At 51.3% G+C, this 27,761-nt stretch overlaps 2 protein-coding genes across 3 annotated transcripts in view; one reads left to right on the top strand and one right to left on the bottom strand.

Annotated features, from left to right (window-relative positions):
- Positions 1-27,761, top strand: part of LOC144737450 (E3 ubiquitin/ISG15 ligase TRIM25-like) — a 220,950-nt gene that overhangs the window by 102,409 nt on the left and 90,780 nt on the right. The window lies entirely within an intron of this gene.
- Positions 967-19,092, bottom strand: LOC144737452 (E3 ubiquitin/ISG15 ligase TRIM25-like). 2 transcript variants are annotated; one of them, XM_078620164.1, is made up of 6 exons: positions 18,289-19,092; positions 15,275-15,370; positions 7,669-7,902; positions 5,879-5,901; positions 5,431-5,525; positions 967-3,890 (listed from the first exon to the last, which is right to left on the bottom strand). In XM_078620164.1, exons 1-6 carry the CDS (start codon positions 18,847-18,849, stop codon positions 3,337-3,339), a joined length of 1,563 nt encoding a protein of 520 aa, XP_078476290.1. In that variant the 5' UTR covers positions 18,850-19,092; the 3' UTR covers positions 967-3,336. The 2 variants fall into 2 exon arrangements, with proteins under 2 accessions (XP_078476290.1, XP_078476292.1); XM_078620166.1 differs by lacking the exon at positions 7,669-7,902.

Raw genomic sequence — 27,761 nt, 5'->3', positions numbered from 1 at the left:
AACGTTCACGTTGCATTCCCGAGGAGCAAGGCGGTCCATCATCACACTGTGACCTGCATCCACACCCAAAGGTGGCTTGATCAGAGCTCAACGCTGACCCACGCAGGACACGCCCCCCCCATCAGGCCCCGCCCACCTGCCGTCAGGCCCCGCCCACCTGCCCTCTGACCTCTGATTTTGGCGGGAAACCAACATCAGATTGGCGGCAGTGATGTTGCTAAGCAGCGAGGCGGTGAGACACGGGCTGAGGTAAAAGTTTTACTTCTTGCGTACAGGCACGTGAGGTAAAGTCACTGTGCTGATTACATTTACTGTGCTATGAGGTAGGGAACAGTGGTGTAAGGTTACAACTTGTCCAGATAGAGTTACGTGATTAAGAATGTAACACAACTCTGTAGCATTCTGAGGTAAATCTTTAATAACGTATTTTGGATTTAAGCTGCGAATGTTAACATTTATAGTAACACTAGCAGAAGTACTCGGCGTTGCCCGGGTGAAAAATACATTTCTTAATAACCTTACATATATATACAGATACTAAGGTATTGTCAAAGCCCACCGGGCTTTGACAATACTCACCACTCACGCTCACCACTCACCCTCTCTGTCTCCACTCACCCTAACCACTCACCCTCACTACTCACTAATCACCCTCACCACTCACTACTCACTAATCACCCTCACCACTCACCACTCATCCTCACAACTCATTACTCACCTTCACCACTCACCTTCACCACTGACCCTCACCACTCACCCTCACCACTCATCCCACCACTCACCCCTAACCACTCACCCTCACTACTCACCATCACCACTTACCCTCACCACTCACTATTCACCACTCACCCTCACCACTCACCCTTACTACTCACCACTCAACCTCACTCTTCGTCACCACTCACCCTCACCACTTACCCTCACTACTCACCACTCACCCTCACCACTCACCCTCACCATTCACCACTCACGCTCACCACTCACCCTCACCACTCACCACCACCAATCACCCCTCACCACTAACCCTCACCACTCACCCTCACCACTCACGCTCACCACTCACCCTCACCACTCACCCTCACCACTCACTAATCACCACTCACAACTGCAACTCACCCTCACCACTCACCCTAACCACTCACCCTCACCACTCATTCTCACCATTCACCCTCACCCCTCACCCTCACAACAACCACTCACCCTCACCGCTCACCACTCACCCTCACCACTCACCCTCAGCACTCACCATTCACCCTCACCACTCACCCTCACCACTAACCCTCACCAATCTCCCTCACCACTCACCGTCACCACTCACCCTCACCACTCCCCACTCTCCCTCACCACTCACTCTCACCATTCAACTCACCATTCAGCCTCACCACTCACCCTCACCACTCACCACTCACCGTCACAACCACCACTCACTCTCACCACTCACCCTCACTACTCACCACTCATCCTCACCAATCACCACTGACCAATCACCACTCACCTCTCTCCACTAACCCTCACCACTCACCCTCACCACTCACCCTCACCACTAACCACTCTCTCACCCCTCACCACTCACAACTCACCCTCACCATTCACCACTCACGCTCACAACTCACCCTCACCACTCACCCTCACCACTCACTAATCACCACTCACAAAAGCCAATCACCCTCACCACTCACCCTAACCACTCACCCTCACCACTCATCCTCATCAATCACACCCTCACCAATCACCACTCACCCTCACTGCTCACCCTCACTGCTCACCCTCACCGCTCAGCACTCACCCTCACTACTCACCCTCACCACTCACGCTCACCACTCACCACTACCATTCACCCTCACCACTCACTAATCACCACCCACAACCGCCACTCACCACTCAACCTCACCACTCACTCTCACCACTCACCCTCACCACTCACCCTCACCACTCACCCTCACAACAACCACTCACCCTCACCACTCACCACTCACACTTACCACTCACCCTCACCACTCACCACTCATCCTCACCAATCACACCCTCACCAATCACCACTCACCCTCACTGCTCACCCTCACTGCTCATCGTCACCGCTCACCCTCACCACTCAACCTCAGCACTCACCACTCACGCTCACCATCACCATCACCCCTCACTAATTACCACTCACAACCACCACTCACCCTCACTACTCACCCTCACTACTCACCACTCATCCTCACCAATCACACACTCACCGCTCACCCTCACCACTCACGCTCACCACTCACTAATCACCACTCACAACCGCCACTCACCCTCACCACTCACCCTCACCACTCACTCTCACCACTCACCCTCACCACTCACCCTCACAACAACCACTCACTCGTGTGAGGAGAACTGGCGGGTGCTCCCCACGCTCGCCCTTTTATACCCGTTTGTAACGGTCCTTATCCAATCCCACGCTCCCTCGTGGGACCCTCTGATTGGTTCTTTACAATCTGCGTTTTCGATCCTCTTTACCTCATCTAACCCCCTGGCCATTGGTCTGGCGGTAATCCGTGTTTACCATCCGCTCTCACCTCTCCCTGACCCCGGCCGTTGGTCCCAGAGTGGTAACACTGCATTGCCCCTCTAATACATAGTGGCCCCGCAGGTTACTGAATAGAGTGTCTAGCACCTCTATTATAGTAATGATGATGGAGTGATGGTAATGATGGTGGTGATCGTTGTGATGATAGTGACGATGTTGGTGATGGTTTTGGTGGTGTTGATAGTAATAATGATGGTGATGGTGGTTGATAGTGATGGTGGTGATGGTGATAATGATGGTGATGATGGTGAATCGTAGGGATGAGGAGGCATGGTGACGCGAGCACGCACTGCAGGTGAAGGAGTGACCACATGGACTTTGGGGCTGTGCTGATTCCCCACTCAGATTTCATTAAAATCCCTCAATCTTCCGCACCGGCGATTTGTACTTGACAGGCGACATCGCTCACGCACACCAACCTGAACCTCACCCTCCCTTCTCACCCTACCCCTCCATGCTCACCTCACCCTTCCCTGAATTTTCACCTCACCCTCTGCTCACCGTCTCAATACCCACTCCTTCCCAACCCTCTCCTCTCCTAACCCTCTCCTGACCCTTCACCCTCACCATCACCCTCCATGCTCACCTGCCACCTTCCCCTCCAATTTCCCCTCACCTTCTTAGGTTTTTTCGGTAAAGTCACCGAAAAAACCTAAGAATATGAATCCTTGCAGTCACGAAAGCTTCAAATCTAGAATTTCCCCTCACCCTCACTTCACACTCTCCTCAACATCCCCCCTCTCCTCTGTTTTTTGGGTTTTTGTCTCTCCCCATCCTCAGGATGCACGACTCAGATCCATGATCTTCAATGGTTCATTCAAACACCACACACACATCCCAGGGTAGAGAGGCTGCAAGAATATTTGCCGAACCTCGTGGATCACCTCCATGGAGTCGGCGCGGTAAAACGCCAAGAGCCCTTCCTCCCAGTGCAGCTGAAGCCTGATTCTGCGGGGGTAGGGGGCCCCCCTCACCGACAGTGCAGTCTTCACTCCACCATGAAACACTGAGAAGTTGTCGTCATATTTCTCTAAACACCAGGACGCGTCGCTCCCTCCCAGCAAGGGTGCAGCACCACCACTCCCTTTCCGTGGGATCGTCCCGTACGCGACTCCAACCCGCCACCACCTCGCGTCCCCCACGTCCACCTCCCAGTAGTGGTGGCCCGACGAGAAGCTCTCAGAGCACAGGGCTTGTGACCAGTAATCAAACCGGTGTGGATGATCGGGGCGACCCTGGGAGTCACGGGTCCGCGTCATCGTCCTGAGATCCGAGGAGATCTGGAGTTGGTTATGAGCTGAGTTTGTGTCGAGAGTCGGTGAGCGTCCGTCTGTGACAACAGCGATGACAACATCACTACAGAACACCGTCATCACCATCATCCACCATCACCACCATCAACATCACCATCACCAACCATTATCTTTACCATCACCTAAAACATCACAAACATCACCATCACCAACCATTCTCGCCATCAATATCATCAATGACAACAACATAAACATCACCATCACCACCATCATCAAAACTATGAACATCAACAACATCACTATCGCCATCAACAACATCACAACGATCACCACCACGAGCACCTTCACAAACAATCATCACCACCATCACTACCATCACATCGACCATCACCACTATCCCCATCACCCCAACTCATCACCATCTTCATCACCATCACCAACGCAACCAGCATCATTATAACCATCATAACGACCATCAAAACCATTGTCACGACCATCACTACCATTATCACTGTAACCAATATCATCATCACTACTTCTATCAGCGCCATCAGCAAAACCATCACAACCATCACCACCTATATTATCACCAATGTCACCATTATGACCATCACCACGACCAACACCATCATTCACCAATGCCATCACCGTCCCCATCACTCACATTATCACCAACATTAGCATCATTACCAACAACAACAACAGCCATTCGCCACTAAGTGGCGGTGACATCACCACGGGGCCTGTGCCAGGCTATGTGCACGTTGAGGCCACGTGAAGTGTAGAACGCCCACTGGCAGGAGGTCATGGAGCAGACCCAGGTGCCATGGGTCGACTGAGATGACTGGCCAATGTACCACTATCCTCATCACGACCACTATCACCATTATTATGACTATTACCAGCATCAGGAACTCATTTGAGGTTGAAACTGCCCAGTAGAGGCCCTGGACTGGATAAGATATCACCTGCAACTGATATTAGCCATGGTGGGTAATCAAACCCAGGTAACTGGGTTCGTAGTGCAGTGTGCTAACCACTATGCTACCGCTCCCCCCACCCATACACATTCACAGGCATGCACTGCATGTCAACATCACAATTACCCCTGACTCATGCTGATTATTTACGCAAGAACACCACACTGAGTATCATGGTGTTGTTCAGTAGTGTCCTGGAATGGGATGTGAACAAAGACAAAGATCCCCTGTTTAGCCTCAACAGACCATTGGGGCAAGTGTTGTTAGCGAGCGTCTATGAAGACCAGCACGGCACACGAGGCGGTGGATGGCCAGCACCACGCCCGACCACCTTTGTCTCTCTAGTGGCGATTTTGTTCAAACACCGCATCAAGTTCCATGATGTAAACGAAGATAAATATTCTCCGTGTTGCCTTAACAGACTGTCGGGGAAAACCAGAACCTTTGAAAGCTGGCACAGCACATGAGGGACTTGGTGGCCAGCACTACGCCTGGCCACCTTTGTCTCTCTAGTGGTGATATTTACACACAAAACTAGGTAAGCATTTAAAGCTGAGTCGACCTCGTGCACACACACATGGTGATCATTTTTTGTGAAGATGGCCCCATCACCCATGTTTCACACTGAATAACTCACACAGGAATTTGGCCACAGTTTCCTCGGTGCCTTTAAGCGAGGCAATGTCCTCTTGGCTAGGACATGAGGGTGGATCTGCTGTAACCCTCCCTGCCCTGTGAAAGCAAAACAGACATGGCTACTGTCTCACGCAGAGCATCGTCACTCACAGGACCATCACAACTCCATCACATAGACACGCATCACAGCATCATCACACAGCATCACCTCATAGCATTACTATCACCACACATAGCATCATCACGCACACTATCACCACACACACCATCACCACACACAGCATCATCACGCACACTATCACCACACAAACCATCACCACAAACACCATAGCCACACAAACCATCACCACAGACAGCACCCCCACACACAGCCAATGTCTCACTGCCCGCACTCCACACTCAGTCCCATGTTGTCATGTGTCGAGTCGTGAGTGAAAGTCGTCTTTTACCTGCACGTCTCCTCCAGGTGCCCCTGTGGGAGAGAGAGATGCGTTACTGTGACTCTACCTCCAATCCATTGTGATCAGTGGAGTTCCCACTGGAACATCGTGGGTGGAAAACACTGACTTATGGGGCGAATATTTCAGAGTGAGACCGATTCATAGTTAACGATAAACTACAATTTATTTTCCAGGTGTAATGCGAGTGTAAATGGGGTCGCTGCTGGGCTCTGGCCCAATCACACAGCCCGGGGTATTGGGGGGCGGAGCCCGGTATGGGGGGCGTGTGGGAGGGGCCGCCGTTCACCTCGGCTCCAATGGGAAGCGAAGTGAATGGAGGTGGAGCCAGCAGGGCAGTATGGGAAGGCCGGATCTGACGATCTGGAAGGGGAGGAGTCAGGGTCACATGGGAAAGAAGATATAGGTGGGAGCCCGGAAGGGATAGGGGTCAGTTGTTGGAGTGAAGAAGCGGGACCACGTTGAGTGGCCGCCGCGCCATCAGCCACGTGGCTGATGGGGCTTCGGCACACCATTGGCCAGCGGTGTGCGGAGCGGGGAGGAGCAGAGCAACTGACGGGAGAGCGCATGCGGGGCGTGCGCGAGGAGGAGCTAACGAAGGAGCGTGCGCGGCACACGAGAGGAGCGTGCGCGGCATGCGAGAGGAGACGCTGGTCCCTTGTCAGGACCAGCGGGGTGTGAGGAAGAGTGGAGGAGCTGAGGAGGGAGCGCGTGCGGGACGCGCGCGAGACGATGCTGGTGAGTGGAGGAGACCAGCGGGGTGCGGAGAAAGAACTTGAATAAAAGACCGACGGAGACCAGCAGTGCCTGACGGAGTCTTTAATTACACAGGTAAGGCCCACGGAGCTATTTAGCTCTTTTTCAGAAGCGACCTGGCCACAAATGATAGCTCAACGAAGTTGTTCATGTCGTGGAAATTTCTAGCAGCCCAATACTCTAAACGCACGTTTTCAAATGTGGAGTAAAAAAATTGGAGGACCCAGAGAAAAATCCATGCGACCATGGAGGGAGACATTTCAACTCCAAATATATAAGGACGTCAGGGTTGGGATTAAATCCCGGACCTTCGGTATACCAGGCGAGGTAGTTAACATCTCGCCACCCCCCATGAGGACCAACACTAATTTGCAGGGCAAATATTTCAGAGTGAGACCGGTTGATATTGATCTGTGTTGAGAGGAATGTAGGACTAGAAGTTTCTGGAGTTACCAATGCACATGGTGCAGATCTTGTAGAAGTGATATCCAAGACACAATGATATCATTAATAAGTGTATGAGACCTATTTATTTTAGCATCCCTGATATGAGCAATGAAGGTAGCGCATCCAAGTGGAGGTACACGAAGTAAGAAGGAGAGATGACATCGGGTCGTGAGCAGGCGCTGGTGGATTGTTGCATCGCGGCATCATGACATGTGGCAATGGCTTGGGGAGGCCTTCCTCAATAAGTGGATAGATTATGGCTGATGATAATCATGAATACCGTGTACATTGTTGTTGTATGGTTGATTTGAAAAGTGAAATTCCATTCACATTTAGTTTATATTCACAATGAAACAAACTTAATGGGAATCTGTTAAAGGACGAGAGAGAGAATTAATTTAACTGAGAAAATATGAGCTGGCCTTCCAAATGTTAGCCACTGGAGCTGCGATGCGAGTCCATGAGTGAAGCTGTGTTCTCAAGCCCAGGAGATGCGAGCTCTCATTCAGGAGCCTCCCTCTCCTGCTGCTGGTAAGAGGGCTTTGTGCCAGTTGTGACACTGGAGATTCATCACTCACCTGCAGGAATGCGAGCGAGTCCCTCTCCTGCGCTAGGACCTGCAGGTGAGTGGCTGCTGCCTGGAGCTCGCTGATCACCCCCTGGTAGTGAGCGATCTTCTTCTCGATCTGGGACAACAGCTTGCGCCCTTTCTGCTCCAGTTGCTCTAAAGCCGCCTTCTCCTCTGCATCCAGCGTTGCTCTCGCGTGGGCGAATCTGACTGAGATTGAGGCCTTTTTATCTGTCATGGATCCCTGCAAAGAGAAAGAAATGCCACCTCTGTTTTTTCATTCTCATTGCGCAAGGCTATCAGGACGATGTTTTGTTTGCCTTCGCATGAAGCAAAGATAAATCTGGAATTTGCCTACAGCAATTTGAGCCATAAGGAATTTTGAAGTTAGGCCAATTCCTCTTCAAATGAATATTCTGCATGTGAGAGAAAACCACATATGTGTAATAAAAGACTCCGTCAGGCACTGCTGGTCTTCGTTTTTCTTTAATTCAGGTTTTTCTCCGCACCCCACTGGCCTCCTCCCGGACCAGTGTCGTCTCGCGCGTGCCCCGCGCACTTTCTCTCTCGCGTGCCACGCACGCTCTCTCTCGCGTGCCACGCACGCTCTCTCTCGCTCGCGTGCCACGCACGCTCCTCCGTTAGCTCCTCTATTCCCGCACTCCGCACACCGCTGGCCGACGGCGTGCTGAGGTCCTTCGGCCACGTGGCCGATGGCACGGATCTTTTCCTCACCACCCAACGTGGCTCAGCCTCTTAACTTCCCCGACTGCCCCGATCTCTTCCGGGCTCCCACTTATATCCATTCCCCCCACGTGACCCTGATCCCGCCTCCCTGATCGTCAGATCCGGCCTTCCCATACTACCCCCGCTGGCTCCGCCCCCATTCACCTCGCCTCCCATTGGAGTTGAGGTGAACGGTGGCCCCTTCCACATGCCCCACAGACCAGGCTCCGCCCCCCAATGCCCCGGGCCACGTGATTGGACCAGAGGCCAGCAACAACCCCATTTATTTTCGCATTACATGACCCCCCCCCAGATGAAAAGCCAGCCGTCCCGGCTGCAACAGGACAAATAATGCGAGCGACAGCATTACAATCAGGAATCACCAGACACAATGGAGAGTATAACAACAACACACTTAACAAAAGGGAAAGGATTTGGAATGAGTGCGGGTCACCGGCCCGTCTTTCACGAGAGGTGACGCCCTCAAAGGTCGCAATCCCGACAGGGTTTTAGGAGCGGCGGAACCAGAACCATCTGCCGCTGGTGGAGGCCTGCCCGTCCCAGGACCTCGTTCTCCAGAGAGGTCCGTAGTTGGGGCACCCTGCAACTGCAACTGCGGCGGGGTTGGAGGGGCAGCGGGGCCAAGTGTCCCCGTCGCCGTGGTAGGCCCACCCGGTGCAGGAATCCATGTGTCCGGCAGGATCACAGCCGGCCCGTCTACAGGAGGCACAACAGGCGTGCTTGCAGGTTGAACAGGCAAAGTCAGTGGCGCGTCGGATGCGCCAGTGGATGACGCATCCACTTGCGGGGCCACGTAGGGTTTCAATTGGGATGTGTGAACGTACCAACGCCGCGATCCGACCCGAATGCGCGCGGACTGCGGGCTAGGGACCTCAATAAGCACAATCGGCCCCTGCCAGGGCTTGTGCAACTTAGGGGAGGTCCCCACCAGTACCTGTGGGCAGTGGAGCCAGGCCATGTCCCCCACTCGCCAGGGGATACCACAATGAGAGCGCCGGGCGCAACGTTCGTTCCGGGCCTGGGTCCTGGCCGTAGCCAATCGGGCCGCCTCCCGCGATTCCCTGTTGACGCATGCGGCGCCATCCGGTAAGCGGAGAGCACCCCAGGGATATGCAAATCCCAATCGGCCTGCTTCTCGCTAACCATATGACGGAGCATGGCCGACAGGGTCCGGTTCAACCGTTCAACCATCCCATCAGTTTGTGGATGGTAGGGAGACGTCCGAACCTTCTTAGTCCCCAGTGCGTCGCATACATCCCGCAATAGGTTGGAAGAAAAATTTCACCCTTGGTCTGTAAGCAACCTTTCCGGCGCCCCCTTGTCCATCACATATCCGAACAGAAATGCCTCCGTGATAGATGCCGCCGACTGGTCGGGCAAGGGAATAGGCCATCGGCCAGCGGGAAAGATATTCAACCCCGACCAACAAAAATTTGTTCCCCCGAGTGGACGGGGGAAAGGGCCCCAGAATATCCAACGCCACCAACTCGTTAACCCGCGACACTTGTATTGACTGCACTGGGGGAACATACGGTTGCTTAGGCGGCTTCTGCCGGGCGCAGTCGGAGCACGCCCGAATATGCCCGACGACGTCAGTCGTCATGCCGTGCCAAAAATAATCCCGCTGTAACGTCAACAAGCTTTTCTGCACTCCGAGATGTAACAACTTCTCAGCGTCCAGAATCTGAATCAACTCATATCGCAACGACGACGGCACAACAAGACGCCAGCGATTGTGCAAGCCTTCCCTCCACATCAACAAGCCGTCACGGAGAGCCGCTCCCAGCATCCCATCGGACGACGGATATCCCCTCTCCTTTGCAGCCCGACTCCGTAAGGCCCCCAGCGAATCATCGAGCAATTGCTCTCGAATCCACACGGAACGCGGCAAATTCAAAACCTCGTCGTCCGTTTCCGGACACGTGGAAGCCCTGGGCATCTTCACAGTGGACATGACAGGATGCGGGGGCTGTGGGACCCGCGTGCACCTATTCGTGCCAGAGGCACAGACGCAGGGGGATCCCTGTGGAAATCGGGAGAGCGCATCCGCGTTTGCATGACACGACCCCTTACGATATTGAATCTCAAACGAAAATTCCTGCAAAGTTTCCAACCATCGCGCCAATTGGCCAGACGGTTGGTCAACTTTCAGGGAATATTGCAGAGCCGCGTGGTCCGTGCGCACAATAAATTTGCGGCCATACAAATACGGGCGGTATTTAGGGACAAAATGCACTATAGCCAACAGTTCCCGGCAGGTAACGCAGTAGCGGGTCTCCACCGGAGATAAAACGCGGCTCCCGTAAGCCACCACGCGCTCGATGCGATAGGACGGCCCCAATCCCCGTGTCACTAGCGTCGGTATCCAGAATAAAATGCAGAGTGAAATCAGGGTAGTCCAGCGTCGGCGCTGACGCCAAGCGATCATGGCAAAATTTGGAACGAACCTTGCGATAATAGGAAGCGAACCCGACAAAACGACGCACGTCACCCACCGTGGCCGGAATCGGCCAGTCCCGGACGCACGCCGTTTTCTGCGGGTCCGTGGCCACACTGTCAGAGCTGACTATGTGGCCCAAATAGCGCACGGATCGGTGCAAAAGGTGACACTTCTTGGGCTTAAATTTCAAATTGGTGGAACGCACTCTAGCAAAAACAGCATCCAATCTCTGAAGATGCTCCTCAAATGTATGGCTGAACACAATAATATCATCCAAATATATCAAGTACGTGTCCCACTGCACACCGGTCAACACGAGTTCCATCAACTTCTGGAACGTAGCAGGGGCGGCGTTCAACCCCATGGGAAGACAATTAAACTGAAACAGGCCCTGCGGCGTATGGAAAGCCGTCTTTTCCCTCGAGGACTCGTCCAGGGGGAGCTGCCAGAACCCCGAAGAGAGGTCAAGAGTGGAAAACAATTTCGCCCCAGACAAGGCATCGAGGGAATCATCCATACGCGGCAGGGGGTAAGCGTCCGCAACCGACACGTTGTTTAACCTCCGAAAATCGACACAAAACCGTAAATTACCATCATTTTTCTTTACCAGGACCACCGGAGCGCCCCACAGGTTGTTGGACGGAGAGATAATGTCAGCGGCTAGCATATCATCCACAGCGCCGCGTACATGATCCCTCTCCGCCGGGCTCAACCGATGTGGATTCATCCGAATGGGAGCAGCATCCCCGGTATCAATATGGTGGGAGAGCAACGAGGTGCGTCCCAGATCGAAATCGTCTTTACTAAAGACATCAGAATATTTCTCCAACAGCGCGCGAAGCGCGAACCGCTGGTCCGTAGTCAAGGACGCATTTTCTTGGTACAACCCGGCGATCCATCGATCGTCCTGCGACGTCGAGGCTGAAACCCCCCCTACGAGGCCCCGGTGGGCCAGATCGTAATGGGCCACGAAGGCGGTCCTATCATGGGCCAGAACCGTTCTGGCCGGCACGACGACATTGTCCGCGCCTCCATTCAACACTTGCAAAAATGGAGGCTGACCCGGCTGAACAATCGTTCGTGCTGCGACCAGCGCCAGGCCAGCCGTAACCGCGTTGGACGGCGACAACAACACCCCCGCCGCCCCCTCGACCCCAGGCACGGGCTTCCGATAACGCAGTGGAATGAGCATCTGCGAGCCAGGTGGAATGTCGACCGAAACATCAGACAGCGCCTGCACCTGGCGGTCTGGGGCGGACTGGCCCCACGGCGACGGCAAAAAGAAAATCTTCTGGCCCGCCGGTAACTCAATACAATTCTGATCTACCCTTATCTGAATGGGCATCTTTGCCAGGAAATCGGTCCCCAATAAACACGGCACAGCGAGGGACCTGGAGATTAACACCGTCCCCGAAGTCGACACACCCCCAACCGAAATACGCGCCTCCACCTGACCAACGATGCCCATACTCCCTCCGTTCGCCGCAACACATGAATCGTAAACCGGTCGTACCCGCGACGGCGGAATGGACAGGAGATGGAATATCATGTCCGAGATGATAGTTGCGGACGCGCCAGAATCTACCAAAATCCGCACGTCGATCCCCTGTATCGAACCCGGCATGGTCAACGACCCAGTAGTGGCTGCGACCACCCTCCGTGCCAATTTTTGCCACTGTGTCAGTGAGCGACGCGGATCCCTTAGAGTCCCCCTGTTAGAACAGGCCCCCGGAACGCATACCGACGGTGATGCATGAGATGACAAGCCTTGCCGGGTGTCTGATGCGTACCGACTTGCCTGACACGGTTGACTCTCCGGCATTGACGTCGCATCCCTGGCAGGGGACTCCGGCTGAAGAGGCGTGCGAGGGCGACTCCGATAGTCCCGCGCGACGTGTGCAAGACGCCCGCAGCGGTAGCATGACGAGTCGGCCCGCCATCCGGCTCCCCCCCCCCCGTCTCGACGATCCCTCAGCGGTGGCCCGGAGTGCGACTCAGCTCCCCCTCGAGGAACCCACTGGGCCGCCGCTGCAGTGAGATCGCCAGGCCCCCTCTCGTCCGGCACGAAGACGGCCTTTGACGGATTCCACCCGGTGGCGCCTCCCTCCACGGTCGGGCTCCCCGTCCAGGCGGTCACCTGTGCCCAACGGCGCAAGTTGAACTGCGCGTCGAGGCACTTGGCTGCCATCCAGGAGGTCAGCTGCTCATGGTCGCACACCGGCATCGGAATGCCCAAGTCCTTGGACAGCTCCAACATCTTACCCAGTATCAAGGGCTCCAGCAAGTCTGGCTCTGTCTCTGGATATGCGGCCATGGCCAGCTTAAGCACAGCACCCCGGAAAGCCACAGGCGATTCCTCCGGTGCCCGTTGTCTCTGGACGAATCTGCGGTGTGCGTCGTCCGGAGGCTCGTACGCTTCCGCCATTTCGTCGAACGCCCCTTTCAGCGTCGCCTTCTTCGCGGCCTTGATGGAGCGGAAGAATTTCAAAGACTTGTCGTCCAGGAGCGTCGGCAGAACTTCCAAGGCCTCCGCATCCGTCCACTTGGCGGATCGGACGGCCGACTGAAAACGCCAGGCAAATGCCCTCCAATCTCCTCCAACTGAGAATTCTTTAATCGTCGTCAGGCGATGGCTGTGAGTCCCCGAGCTGCTTTCTTCCAATGCAGGCGTCCAATACGGCGGCGACAAGATGGCGTCTTCCCGCCGTGGCAGCGACAAGATGGCGGCTTCCCGCCGCGGCGGCGACAAGATGGCAGCTTCCCGCCGTTCTTCCGTGACCACACCCAAGATGGCGGTGTCCTGCAACGTGTCGGAGAGGGCGGGAAGCCTCGCTGAGGCCCCAATGGCGGACGGCTCGGCCCCACCCGAAGGCTCCCCGCTTGAAGGCCCGCCGCGTGGCCGATCCGGCATCGTCGCTGGCGCGACCAGGGTGACTAAATCCAGCAGAACGGCCTGCAGTGAATCAATCTGGACTGCCACGTGTCGCCAGCCGTCCTCGGCGACCGTCGACGCAGACGGCCCGGCCGCCCCGACGATATCTTGTACTCCTGTCGTGTTGCTCGCCACCACTTCGCCCACGCCTTCCATAGTCGGGACCGCCACCACCGGAGGAAGGTCCTCTTCGTCTTCTGAAGATGGTGCAGGTATAGTCTTTGTCTTGAGATGTTTTGACATCTAGTTCCACTTTTGACACCAGTGTAATAAAAGACGTCAGGCACTGCTGGTCTCCGTTTGTCTTTTATTCAGGTTCTTCTCCGCACCCCACTGGCCTCCTCCCAGACAAGTGTCGTCTCGTGCGCGCCCCGCGCATGCTCCCTCTCACGTGCCACGCACGCTCTCTCTCGCATGCCACGCACGCTCTCTCTCGCTCGCGTGCCACGCACGCTCCTCTGTTAGCTCCTCTATTCCCGCACTCCGCACACCGCTGGCCGACGGCGTGCTGAGGTCCTTCGGCCACGTGGCCGATGGCGTGGATCTTTTCCTCACCACCCAACGTGGCTCAGCCTCTTAACTTCCCCGACTGCCCCGATCTCTTCCGGGCTCCCACTTTTATCCATTCCCCCCACGTGACCCTGACTCCCGCCTGCCGGATCGTCATTTCCGGCCTTCCCATAATACCCCGATGGCTCCGCCCCCATTCACCTCCCATTGGAGCCGAAGTGAACGGTGACCCCTCCCACACGCCCCGCAGACCAGGCTCCGCCCCCCAATGCCCCGGGCCGCGTGATTGGACCACAGGCCAGCAACAACCCCATTTACGCTCGCATTACATATGTGTAGTGACATAGAACGGTCACTACTGTGTCGGCCCGTATGAGGGCTGGGGGCCCCAAGGGGGTGCCTGGGGGGTCACGTGGTGGAGAGATCTGGACCTTCCCAGAGGTGGGGGAAGGGAGGCGTGGCCTGGGAAGGGAGGCGTGGCCTGGAGAGAGCCAGCCACGCCTGGGCGGAGCCGGCCACGCCAAAGCAGATATAAGCGTGGTGTGAACGCAGAGCGAGGCTGTTGTACTGTACTCCGAAGTGAAGACATCATGGGTCGTCGTCCTGGGCCAGGCAGGCCGTTGCCTGCCTGGTCCAGTCTGTGTCGCGTGCCAGAGTGTTAGTGAGTTGAGGAACTTTTCCACCAGAATACTGGATAAGAGGTACTTACCACCTCATCTGACCAATATAGATTACAGACATTGAAGTGGTAAGTTGTATGGAGATATTGGAATGTGGAATTTCTACCACTGATTGAGTTTCTCAGTGGAGATGAGAACCACCTCGTTGCTCGTCCTGATTATTGAGGCGCATTAACCGTTATGTCTTTAGTCGCACAATGTGTTTAGAGCCAATGGAAGTCCACGTGAATGAATAGAGTTGTCCTCCATCACAAACCCTACTCAGGGTGGAGTCACAGGGTCACAGAGTCTGGCCCAGACGCGGTACCTGCACGTCTTTGCGAGCGGCCTCCATCTGCCTCACGGACTCCTCCACCTCCCTCCTCTTCTCTTCCACCGCCCGTGTCTCCTCTCCCACTTGTTTCTGTGAGAGACGTCACCGGGGGAGACTCCACTCACTCTCTGATCGTCCCCTCTCACCCCCACTCCACACAGACCCCTCCACAGTGATGGGGGCAGTAGCCCCGGTGCAGCGATGGAGGCTGGGGGATCAAGCGCTGCAGGGAACTGATTTCACGAGGAGCTCAAACGTGTGCAGGTCTACCTAAGTGTGGGTAGGGCTGCCTGAGCAGTGAGTGGAGCGACCTGAGCAGTGGGCGGAGCTACCTGAGCAGTGTGTGGGGCTACCTGAGTAGTGAGTGGGGCTACCTGAGTAGAGGATGGGGCTACTTGAGCAATGGGTGGGGCTACCTGAGTAGTGGACGGGGCTACAGGAGAAGTGGGCTGGGCTTCCCGAGTAATGAGCGGGAGTTACCCGAGTGGTGGGCGGGGCTACTCGAGTAGTGGGCGGGGCTATCTGAGTAGTTGCTGGACAGGGCACCTCAGCGGCGAGATGTTATCTGCCTTGCCTGCAATACAGGAGGACGTGGGTTCGAACCCGTGCCTGATGCCTGTTTATGCAGTTTGCATGTCTCTCTCCGTGGTTGCATGGATCTTTCTCTGGGCCCTCCAGTTTTTCTGTCCACGTTTTGGAAAGTGCGTTTAGAGCATTTGGCTGCTATATATTTAGACCTGATAAGCCACATTGTTGAGCTGTCATTTGTGGCCAGGTTTGCCTGTGAAAAAGAGCTACATAGCTCACTTAGCTTCACTTGGTGAAATAAAAAAAAGTTTTAGTTAAGTTTTACATGGCACAAGGAACTGCTGCTATTTGACTGTTGAGCGTCAGAGAAATTCGGTAGAGAGAATATTAATGAAAATATAAATGCAGTCACGAATTACTTGGTCCGTCAAAATCAAGCAACATTTCTGGAACGCCACTTCCAGTGACCCGGTAGCTGCTGTAGAGTGCGGCACTAAACTGGGACAGACCGGCACGAGGCTACTAAGCGGTGAGCACTGCGGCTCACGCAGTCCCAGTCGTTTTACATTTCGTTTACATTTTGGGGAATGCTCCTCCATTCCACAAACCACTTTTTTGTATAAAAACCACTGTCTATGCACTCACCTCATTTCGAGAAAACATTGTATGCATTATAGTCCTTCATCTTCTTGGTTTTTTCGGTAAAGTCACGTAGAAGGGAAGTAATAAAATAATAAAAATAAAACATAATAAAATGAAACAATTCTCACGACGTTTCGGCCACAACGCAAGCAGCCGTCCTCAGGTGATGAAGGAGACACTCAAGCTAGGAACTTACATATAAGCTGGGTTGGGGGTGGTAGAAGAGCGCCTTAACAAAAAGAATGTGCATATCAAGATGAGTTTAGCATATACATGGAAATGCGCAGGGGGCGGGGGGGCTTCAAAGTCATACCATGCCCACGCACTATGCAGGATCAAGAGCACCAAGGGGGGGTGCAGGGATTAGCATTAACAAAGGAAAGGAATGCCAATGATATGTAGCTGCAGTAACTAAACAACACCGTAGAAGACTAAGGTATAAACTACATACAAAGACTAAAATATAAACTGCATAGCACCATCAATTCTACGTCGTAAAAGTTATATAATATGCTTCGAATTGTAATGTATTACTTGCTGTTAGTAACTCAGCTTATTGTAGAGTATAGTAGGTATACTGATGGTGCTATGCAGTTTATATTTTAGTCTTTGTATGTAGTTTATACCTTAGTCTTCTACGGTGTTGTTTAGTTACTGCAGCTACATATCATTGGCATTCCTTTCCTTTGTTAATGCTAATCCCTGCACCCCCCCTTGGTGCTCTTGATCCTGCATAGTGCGTGGGCATGGTATGACTTTGAAGCCCCCCCGCCCCCTGCGCATTTCCCATGTATATGCTAAACTCATCTTGATATGCACATTCTTTTTGTTAAGGCGCTCTTCTACCACCCCCAACCCAGCTTATATGTAAGTTCCTAGCTTGAGTGTCTCATTCTTCACCTGAGGACGGCTGCTTGCGTTGTGGCCGAAACGTCGTGAGAATTGTTTCATTTTATTATGTTTTATTTTTATTATTTTATTACTTCCCTTCTACGTGACTTTACCGAAAAAACCAAGAAGATGAATCCCTGCAGTCACGAAAGCTTTAAATCGAAATATAGTCCTTCAGTTTTATAAAATATATTAAGAGCACATTTATAAATTTGTCAGATAACAGGATTGATAATAACATGTTTTCGTCTTCTTGGTTCTTTCGGTAAAGTCGGTAAAGTCACGTAGAAGGGAAGTAATAAAATTTATGTAGTTTATACTTTAGTTTTCTACGTGGTTGTTTAGTAACTGCAGCTACATATCATTAACATTCCTTTCCTTTGTTAATGCTTCTCCCTGCACCCCCCCTTGGTGCTACTAATCCTGCATAATGCATGGGCATAATATGACTTTGAAACCCCCCCGCCCACCTCCTACGCATTTTCCATGAATATGCTAAATTCCTCTTCATATGCACATTCTTTTTGTTAAGGCGCTCTTCCACCTCCAACCCAGCTTATATATAAGCTCCTAGCTTGGTAGTGTCTCATTCTTCACCTGAAGACGGCTGCTTGCGTTGTAGCCGAAACGTCGTGAGAATTATTTTATTATGTTTTATTTTTATTATTTTATTACTTCCCTTCTACGTGACTTTACCGAAAGAACCAAGAAGATGAATCCCTGCAGTCACGAAAGCTTTAAATCGAAACATGTTTTCGTATTATTTCTGCACTATGACAACCTCAGCATACTTTATATTAAATAAAGGTTGTTAAAATTTGAAAAAACAATGGGAAGCTGAGAGAGGAATGATATAATATTTATTTGGATATCATTGTTCAGTTTGTACTGGAACATGATGACTTCACGCAGGAGGAGCTCCCGCTCACACACGCAGACCACCTCACCTCCCGTGTCTTGTGCTCATCCTCCAGCGTAGCCACATCGTGGCCCTTGTGGTCTCCTGCGATGATGCAGGTTGTGCAGACCAAGCTCTCGTCCTGTCGGCAGAAAAACTTGATCCTCTTTCTGTGCGGCTTGCATTTGCGGATCTCAGGATTCGTGTCTGGATCCACAAGAATGTGGCTCCTTAACTTCGGGTTCTCCTGATGAGGCTTTACATGAGTCACACAGTAGGACATATCACACCTGAGGCAGGTCTTCGAGGCAGCAGTCGTGCCATCGTTGCAGAAGTCACACAAGACCACGGTGGCCATTTTACCTGCAGCACTGCGCTGCTCCACCAGGTTGGCGAGCGTGAAGTTCTTGTTCAGCTTGGGCCTCTGAGGGAATGTCACTCGGCACTGTGGGCAGGAGAAGGACTCTGCCACGTCCCAGGCGCCCTCCACGCACTTGAGGCAGAACGAGTGGCCGCAGCTGAGCGTGCAGGGGCAGCGGAAGGCGTCCAGACAGATGGGGCAGGTCAACTCCCCTGGGGCCTCCTTACCACTAGGAGCTGCACTCGCCATGGTCCTGTGGCTTTACTCAGAGATAGGCGCTGGCTGTTGTTCAGGCCGTCGCTGGCTGTATCTTAGGCAATCGCTGGCTGTCACTCAGGCAGTCTCTGGCTGTTGTTCAGGCAGTCTCTGGCTGTAGCTCAGGCAGGCTGGCTGTAGCACAGACAGTCAATGGCTGTAGCTCCAGCAGTATCTAGCTATAGCTCACGCAGTCTCTGGCTGTAGCTCAGGCAGTCTCTGGCGACATCTGAGACACTAAACTAGGAACAAGCCACGTAAATGTGAGGCAGGTTAAAGTACAAACTCTTTTAGTTTGATTTGCATATCATGACGCGCGCCCTGGAATGTGTTGACTTTGACCAGGCAGAGACGTCTCGGTGCCAGAAGTAGCTAAATAAAGACTCAGCTCACCTTATCTCAATTTACCTCATCTCAACAAACCTATTGTCAACTCACCTTGTGTCAACTCATCTCATTCTCAACACACTTCTGTGAAGGTTGGACAATCAACAGCTACCCTCCAATTACACAAACTCACGAGCCCCACCGTCACGCAGAGATGACGTATGTTTTCCCATAACAAAGTTGAACTCACCTACCAAGCTCCAAATAATCGTGACCCTTAAAGACACGAATATCAGAACAGTTGAGCACCAACAAATCCTGGCGCGTCCTTTCCAGACAGTCCAAAAAAGACGTCGGAGTTGCAGTTGAAAATGTCCCTCCAGCCTAAGTTCCACTCTTCTTAAGTTCAGTCTCAAAGAGGTCCACAGGGTTCATGAAGTTTGTCCAAAACATTGGCCACAAATAATGAGCCTGGCTCGGTGCACCGCCAGGGACTCGCCACTCAAAGCAGGTGGCCTCCATGGGCACTGCAGGTGTCCTCAACAGTCTGAAACGAAAATAACTGCTGCAGGGTTGTGATTGGGTTTCTCGCACATTTGAAGAGGAATTGGCTGAACGTCCCAAAACAATATTTGAAAAGTGACTCGTTGAGGCTTTACTTGTTGAACGACAATTTACGCAGATTTCCCTTTGCTGAAAGTGACATATACGTTATAAAAAGATGGCGACCTCTAGGGCAGTGGCGTCGCCATCCACTAGTCGAGTGGTGGCTTGAGTGCTGCCTCGGCGAGCCTCGCTGCGTCTGTCAACAGCGGTGCTCATCTCAACAACTTATTTTATATTCAGAGCACACCTTTTCTCAATGTGCTTAACATAGTTAAAAAGAAAGGATACACCATACAGTATTGATGGCAGGGACGTGTTAGAGGCTGAGGAATGGGTGACTGCGATAGGGGATCCTTAGAGATTATGAAAGGGTAGGGGGAGGGAAGAGGAAGAATTTCGATTTTAAGCTTTCGTGACTGCAGGGATTCATCTTCTTTGTTCTTTTGGTAAAGTCACGTAGAAGGGAAGTAATAAAATAATAAAAAGAAAACATAATAAAACAATTCTCACGACGTTTCGGCCACAACGCAAGCAGCCGTCCTCAGGCAAAGAATGAGACATTATCAAGCTAGGAGCTTATATAGGTGTAGCGAGGAGGAGCGCCTTAACAAAAGAATGTGCATATGAAGAGGAATTTAGCATACCAATGGGCAATGCGTAGGAGGGGGGCGGAGGGGTTTCAAAGTCCCATTATGCCCATGCATTATGCAGGATCAACAGCACCACGGGGGGGGCGCAAGGAACAGCGTTAATAAAGGAAAGGAATGTTAATGATATGTAGCTGCATTTACCAAACAACCACGTAGAAAACCAAAGTAAAAACTACATAAAAAACTAAAATATAAACTGATACTTACTATACTCTACAATAAACTAAGTTGCCTCTGTGGTAGCAGTTACATTGGGGAAACCAAACGACACGTCTCAGACCGCATTCGTGAACATAAAGCTGATCTAAAACACGGTAGGACAAACACCTCAGCCGTGGCAGACCACTGTTACAACTCAGTGGGCTCACATGACATTGACTTCTCCAAGACGGAGGTTCTTTGCAAGCCATCTGGCTATCATGAGAGATTCGTTCATGAGGCGATCCACATATACAAACACAGAGACAATTTTAACCGAGAAGATGGATTCAGGCTTAGCAATCATTGGAAGGACGTAATAAACCATTTCGATACACATTAGGGTGAGTTGAATAATACATAGTGTTATATTAAAATGTATAAAGTATAGGGTGGTTTACAGCAATACAGTATATAATTCAATGTTGGGTTTATCTATGGCAGTATATAGTACTGTATATGCTAAGAGAATACAGTTTAGATGGAAGTATATTATATACTTCTTACGACGTAGAATTGTAATTTATTATTTGTTGTTAGTAACTCAGCTTATTGTAGAGTATAGTAAGTATCAGTTTATATTTTAGTTTTTTATGTAGTTTATACTTTGGTTTTCTACGTGGTTGTTTGGTAAATGCAGCTACATATCATTAACATTCCTTTCCTTTATTAACGCTGTTCCTTGCGCCCCCCCGTGGTGCTGTTGATCCTGCATAATGCATGGGCATAATGGGACTTTGAAACCCCTCCGCCCCCCTCCTACGCATTGCCCATTGGTATGCTAAATTCCTCTTCATATGCACATTCTTTTGTTAAGGCGCTCCTCCTCGCTACACCTATATAAGCTCCTAGATTGATAATGTCTCATTCTTCGCCTGAGGACGGCTGCTTGCGTTGTGGCCGAAACGTCGTGAGAATTGTTTTATTATGTTGTATTTTTATTATTTTATTACTTCCCTTCTACGTGACTTTACCGAAAGAACCAAGAAGAAGAGGAAGAATGTGACGGTGGGTAAACAACTCTAGCGTCACTACATGATTACCTCCACCATGGTGACCTATTTTTCAGGCCGATCGGCTCCACAATGCGGAATAAGCAACGGCATCCATGGACCAGGCTTTTAAGCGATGAAGCAAGTTTATGTTGGGGCCGCTGGTCTCCGAGGTCCCTCCTTGCTTCGTGCCGATGGCTGTGGCTCCGTTTGTCGACCCCTCGCTACTCTGCGAGCAGCTGCTGCCGTCGCTGGGCTCATCGCCCGACGGCTCCCCTCCCTGGTCCGTCCCTCCGCGAGCTATTGTGAGAGGCATAGCTCGCCGCCCACTCTCGTTCACCTGTAAACGCTGCGTTGTCTCTCCACCAATCACGCGCTCTAAACGGGGGTCAGGGGTTGGAGAGCGAATTACGCTGCCCTCACACCGCGCGAGTCCCTGCGGCGATAGACGGAGCGGGTACCTGTGGACGCACCGACCCCTTCCCCCACGCTACGAGCGCACACACCTGCACACACGCGACACCCACTCGTGCGCCGCTCTACACAGCGCTCCCACGTGGCGAGCCACTGTGTACACAGCACTACACGCGTTCCCACTTCTCAGCGAGATCACACGGGGACACGATCAGCTATTGATGATTTATTGTTTGCTACCTGGGAATGGTTGTTGAGTCAGTATGAATCGACGAGGCTGGCCTATTCTACTACCCCTGGACCTATTCCCTATTTATCGGCTATGATCCTAATTCACCTTCTTACTCACTATTAGGTGCCCACGGCGGTCCGTTGATCCAGCGCTCGCAGCGTACCTCGATGCGTCTCACGGACGTCCGGGTCGCTGGGCTGGAGAGTGTCTTGTCGCCTGGTGCTGGAGTAAGAGAGAGATCTCCCCTTTGCGCCCCCTTTTTATCCTTCCTACATCAAAGGGATGCGGCTCCGAGCGTGGTGGTGGCCCCCCTCCCAGTTTTTCTTTAACAATGGGCGCGCGCCTGTCAGCGCGCGTGTGTCGGTTCCGGGCGCCCTTCTATGCTAATCAGATGCGCTGCGTGTGCGGCGTTAATTCTAATTAATCCCTTTCTCATGCATGGCGCCTTGGTCATGCACATTATGCAGCGGCGTCCATCACAACGGCCTGCTGTGGAAGTTAAGCGCGGAGCCTCCGCATGTCTCCACCACCTGCCCCATCAAATGCGCACTATGCGCCCGAGTCGCCTCTCTGATTATTTGCAATTCCAGCCCTATCCTTTAACTTCCTTAACAATGGCACCTACGCACTCGAGCCCGCTTTGGCACGCTAAACTATGCCGCCCCGTCCCTCCTCTGCCTGTCTCGTCGACCCGTGGGGGTGTGTGTGGGGGGATGCGTTTCAACCGTGGTGGCCGAATGCCCTTTACCGCGACCATACCATCTTAAGGCCGGTCGCAGCGCCGCGGTGCGAAGTAGCGTCGGGGGAGGTCGTCCAATTCCCTGGTCGCCGGAAACCGTGAAAGTTAATCCCGATAAGGGTTTCTCGGATTAAAACCGCTCGACCCGGTGACCTCCCCTCGGAGCTCTATGGGGGGGGGGGAATGCGTGCGGGTGTGTTCATGTGAGGTGAGGGGGACGAGGGGTTGGCTCCGTCGCTTGGTGGTGGCGAGGTCGGGGATGGGGCGCCTGCCGAACGGCTTCGTGGCGGCGGCATCACATTTACTTCTGTGCTTAGGCCAGGTTACAGACAGTAGAGTGAGATGTGTGAAGGCCCACCAACACGGCCACACACCCACAGAACACACAATTCAACACAGACACACGGGTCTATCTAAACCCACTCACACCTATGACCCTGTGTAATCCCAACATACACACACACGCACAATCTCATTAGTGGTGGTCGTTATGCGTTTCACCATTTCACACACATCACCAAAACCAACTCTACTGTCCACATGTACTGTAGACAGTCTGCGAACATCCCTGAATAACCGTACCACGTATTCAATCCACGGGACCGGGAAACCAGCACCGCGGTTTTAGGCATCAGTCCAAGAGGCCTACAGTGGGCTGGATCCTGAGTCCTGCCTTCTCCCTTCTGATCTTCACACCAGGCTGTGGGTCTTTGCTCCCACCCCAGGGGGAGCTGCCTTGCACTCTCAGCTCACTGCTGCTGGTGCTGCTGCTTTTCCGCTGGTGCCGCTGCCTCCTCCACTGTGGCTGCTGCTTCTCCCGCTGGTGCTGCTTCTTTTGCTGGTGCTGCTCTAACAGTCAACCCCCTTGTATACTGGAAGGTGCCAATGGGTTTTGGCCACCTGGTCTCTAGTCACATCCAAATAATTTCAGTTTCAAATGGACCGGAAACCCGTCGAGTCAGAATATTGTACCATCATTGAACACCACTGTGAACCACGTTATATTGTATCCGTGACAACGAGATAGGGTAATGGAGAAGAGGTCAGGCTTTACTATAGAGAAAGAAAGAGGGTAAGAAGTGAGGCTGCTTCATGTACAGGGTCAGTGTAGAGTCTATGAACAGTGTTCAGTCTTTGGGCAGTGTTGAGTATTTGGGCAGCATTGAGTCTATGGGCAGTGTTGAGTCTATGGGCAGTGCTGTTCAATGTCCAGGAGATCTTTATCCAGTAGAGGGTCCAAAGAGGAATAAGGATCGATAACGGGATTGAGTACAGGGAGAAAGAGGCACATAGAGAGAGGGACTCAAACTACACCATCGCACCCTGTCCTCAACTCATTTACTCATCATCTCACCCACTCATCCATTCACTTCGTCATTCACTCACTCTTCATCTCACTCACTTTTCCTACCATCTCACTATTTCACCCTCTCGCCATCTCTGTCACTCAATTACCCCTTCATTCACTCATTCACTCACCCACCAACTCACTTATCACTCACCACTATCTCACTCAACCACCTACAATCTCAGGAACTAATTCACCCACTTACTCATTCACGCATTAATTAAATCATGCAGACACCCACCATCTGAGTCATTTGCTCACTCATTCTCTCACTCAGGATATTAGTAACGTATTCACCCACTCACTCATTCACTTACCCACGCACTCACTCAACCACCATATCACACTCTCATGCACAATCCCACTCGCTAACATATGCATGTCACAAGACGCCCCCTGGTAAGTGCCGACGTCTCAGCGCCAGGGGTTGCTGGTCAAAGTCCATCTCATCTAACCTCATGTCAACTCACCTAATCTCCAATAACCTCTTGTAAACTCATCTCATGTCACCTCATTCTCACACACCTCATCTCACCTCAATTCAACTCACTTCATCTCAATTCACCTCATCCCCACCATCTCAACTCACCTCACCCTAACATACCTCACCTTCAAATCACCTCACCCACTCACTCACCTAATAATTCGCTCGTGCTCCATTTCAAACATTCACTCACCATCTCACTCTCAACTGGCTAAAGAAATAAACTCCTCGTGGAGCTGCCCATAAACCGTTTCATAACAAAGCGACATTGTAACAAAGCGATGAATTACTACAATGACCACAACCCACCAACACCTGAAAACACCATCTGCTACACGGTGCACGTTAACGATCCAATGCATTGACACTTTCATAGTTTCACAGAGAGACCCCCAGACTCACATAGACACCCATAGACTCACCATATAGAGACCCATAGACTCACATTGACACCCATAGACTCACCATACAGAGACCCAGACTCACATAGACACCCATCGACTCATCAGAGTGACCCCATATAATCACCGTGCAGAAACCCATAGACTCACATAGAGACCCGTAGACTCACAACACTGAAATCCATAGACTCATCAGAGAGACCCCATAGACTCACCACGCAGAGACCCATAGACTCACCACACAATGAAGTAGGCATCAGCACATATTCCAACAGAACGGGCACGGTTCAGGGGACAGAGAACAACAAAAATGAAATTAGGGAAAAAAAACTCGTTTTTCAATGCACACACTTTTATTTGCATTCAAACGTAGAAAATAAATTATTTTGACCCCAGAATTGATTAAATTTGAATCAAGTGGGTGGCTTGCATAAAGAAATTTAAACTAATATCGAAAGTAAACCACTCACTTTTATTCAGTAGATTAATTTGATGTATTCTGATCTGTTCGCTGATGTTGTTCCCTTTGCTCCACAAGAATGTGAATCACAGAAATGATATTTGTCACTATTCTGGATCACCGCATAGCATTTGCAGTTTGCTATCAAAATTCCAGCACCATGATGATTGAACAGCTGTTTCAAACCGTTCAGCAACTTGAAGCCAATTTCAGGAATGTTCCGTTTGTCATCCAGATTTATGAAAGTTAATGGAGCATTATCATGCACTATTGAGAACGAGTCGTAGAACATGATGAAGTCGATTTGGATGACATCGAAGTTTTTTACGTCCAGGAAGCTGAACTCTGGTATGTTGATGTTGGGCATAGCGACCAGCATTCTAATTATTTAGTACAAATTGTTGCCTTCAATCAGCACTTGGTTGTAGATGTAATTGCTCCATATCGATGATGGAAACAAGCGGGACTCACCAATTGATGAGAGTTCCATGGCACTTCATTGTGTTCCAGCTGAGGAATTATTCAAGAAACCAGCATTAGCTTGGTTCCATGAAGTACGAATCAGTCGAGAATGATCATTGAATGATCATTGATCATTGATCCTGTTAACACTCGGAGTGTTAACATCCCCAGTGTTTAACAGTAATCTCTTCATTGTTCTTTGATCACCGCTCACCCTCCGTCCCGACACGTCTCCATTCATTGTGTTGAGCACTACGTGATGTCTTTGATCACCGCTCACCTTCCGTCCCGACACGTCTCCATTCATTGTGTTGAACACTACGTGCAGTCTTTGATCACCGCTCCTCCCTCCCGACACGTGTCCATTCATTGTGTTGAGCACTACGTGCAGTCTTTGATCACCGCTCCTCCTCCCTCCCGATACGTTTCCATTCATTGGCTACCACAGTCTGACAAGCTCTCCAACCCCCCCCCCTCTCCACCTCCCTTCAACTTGCTTATAAGGGATTACATCTTGAATCATTGCTTCACTTGATGCAGCTAATTCGGCTGTGACGGTCCCACCTGATGACGGAGACTTGTGTTGCCTCCGAAACGTCGTGATTTTTATTTTTATTTTGTTTTATTTTACTTTCATTAATTTTAATGTTTTACCTACGTGACTTTACCGAAAAAACCTAAGAATATGAATCATTGCAGTCACGAAAGCTTCAAATCTAGAATTATTTAATGGTTCTTTTACGGCCTTTTCCCTCGAGTTGCTTTTAATGCGGTAAAGCAGCTGGGTGTGAAGTGTGGGGTGTGCCCCCACCCTTTCATGTCCCATGCTCGCCCCGATCAATTATGAAAAAAATAATATTGGCAGAATTATTCTTCATATAATTTTTTTGGAAAAAGGCCTATATATACAACAAAGTCCATATGTGTGCTTAGGTCGATGTGTCTGTGAGAGTCTACGTATATGTGTGTGTTAGTCGCTGTATGTGTGTATGTCGATTTGTGTGTGTAACTCCATGTGTGTGTATCTAAAGTCGATGTCTGTATGTGTGAGTCCATATGTGCGTGTGTGTAAGTCCATGTCTTTGTGTGTGTGCGTCAATGTCTGTGTGTGTAGGTCGATGTGTGTGTCTGTTTTTTTACCCCGGGCAATGCCGGGTACTTATCGCTAGTTACTATTTATTTATAACAATAAAACATTGACGCATTTAACTTTGGTATTTTATACATTTCAAGTCAGCTTTTTTGGGAGATACAAATTGTGAAAGCATTGAAAGCAAATATTTAGACTAAAACGTATAAATAAATTACATAAAAAACTAGTTTTTGAATGCTGAATTCAGACGCTGTCTTTCCGACAGACCTGTTCTTCACCTGAGGACGGCTGCTTGCGTTGTGGCCGAAACGTCGTGAGAATTGTATTTTATAATGTTTTATTTTTATGTTTTTTATTATTTCCCTTCTACGTGACTTTACCGAAAGAACCAAGAAGATGAATCCCTGCAGTCACGAACGCTTTAAATCGAAATTCATTTTTGTTGTTCTCTTCCCGCTGAACCGTGTCCGTTCTGCGCTGATGCCTACTTCATTGTGTGG

The sequence above is a fragment of the Lampetra planeri genome, chromosome 69, assembly GCF_965212315.1.
Source record: "Lampetra planeri chromosome 69, kcLamPlan1.2.h2, whole genome shotgun sequence".
NCBI classification, from domain to species: Eukaryota; Metazoa; Chordata; class Hyperoartia; order Petromyzontiformes; family Petromyzontidae; genus Lampetra; species Lampetra planeri.
Note: the sequence above shows the minus strand (reverse complement) of the source record. Positions and strands in the feature narration are given on the sequence as shown.

Coding starts and splice junctions, on each gene's coding strand:
- LOC144737452 (XM_078620164.1), bottom strand. CDS start 18,849: ATGGCGAGTGCAGCTCCTAGTGGTAAGGAGGCCCCAGGGGAGTTGACC. Junction 15,371..18,288: donor ATGAGCACAAGACACGGGAG/GTGAGGTGGTCT, acceptor CGTCTCTCACAG/AAACAAGTGGGAGAGGAGAC. Junction 5,902..7,668: donor ACTCGCTCGCATTCCTGCAG/GTGAGTGATGAA, acceptor TCTCTCCCACAG/GGGCACCTGGAGGAGACGTG.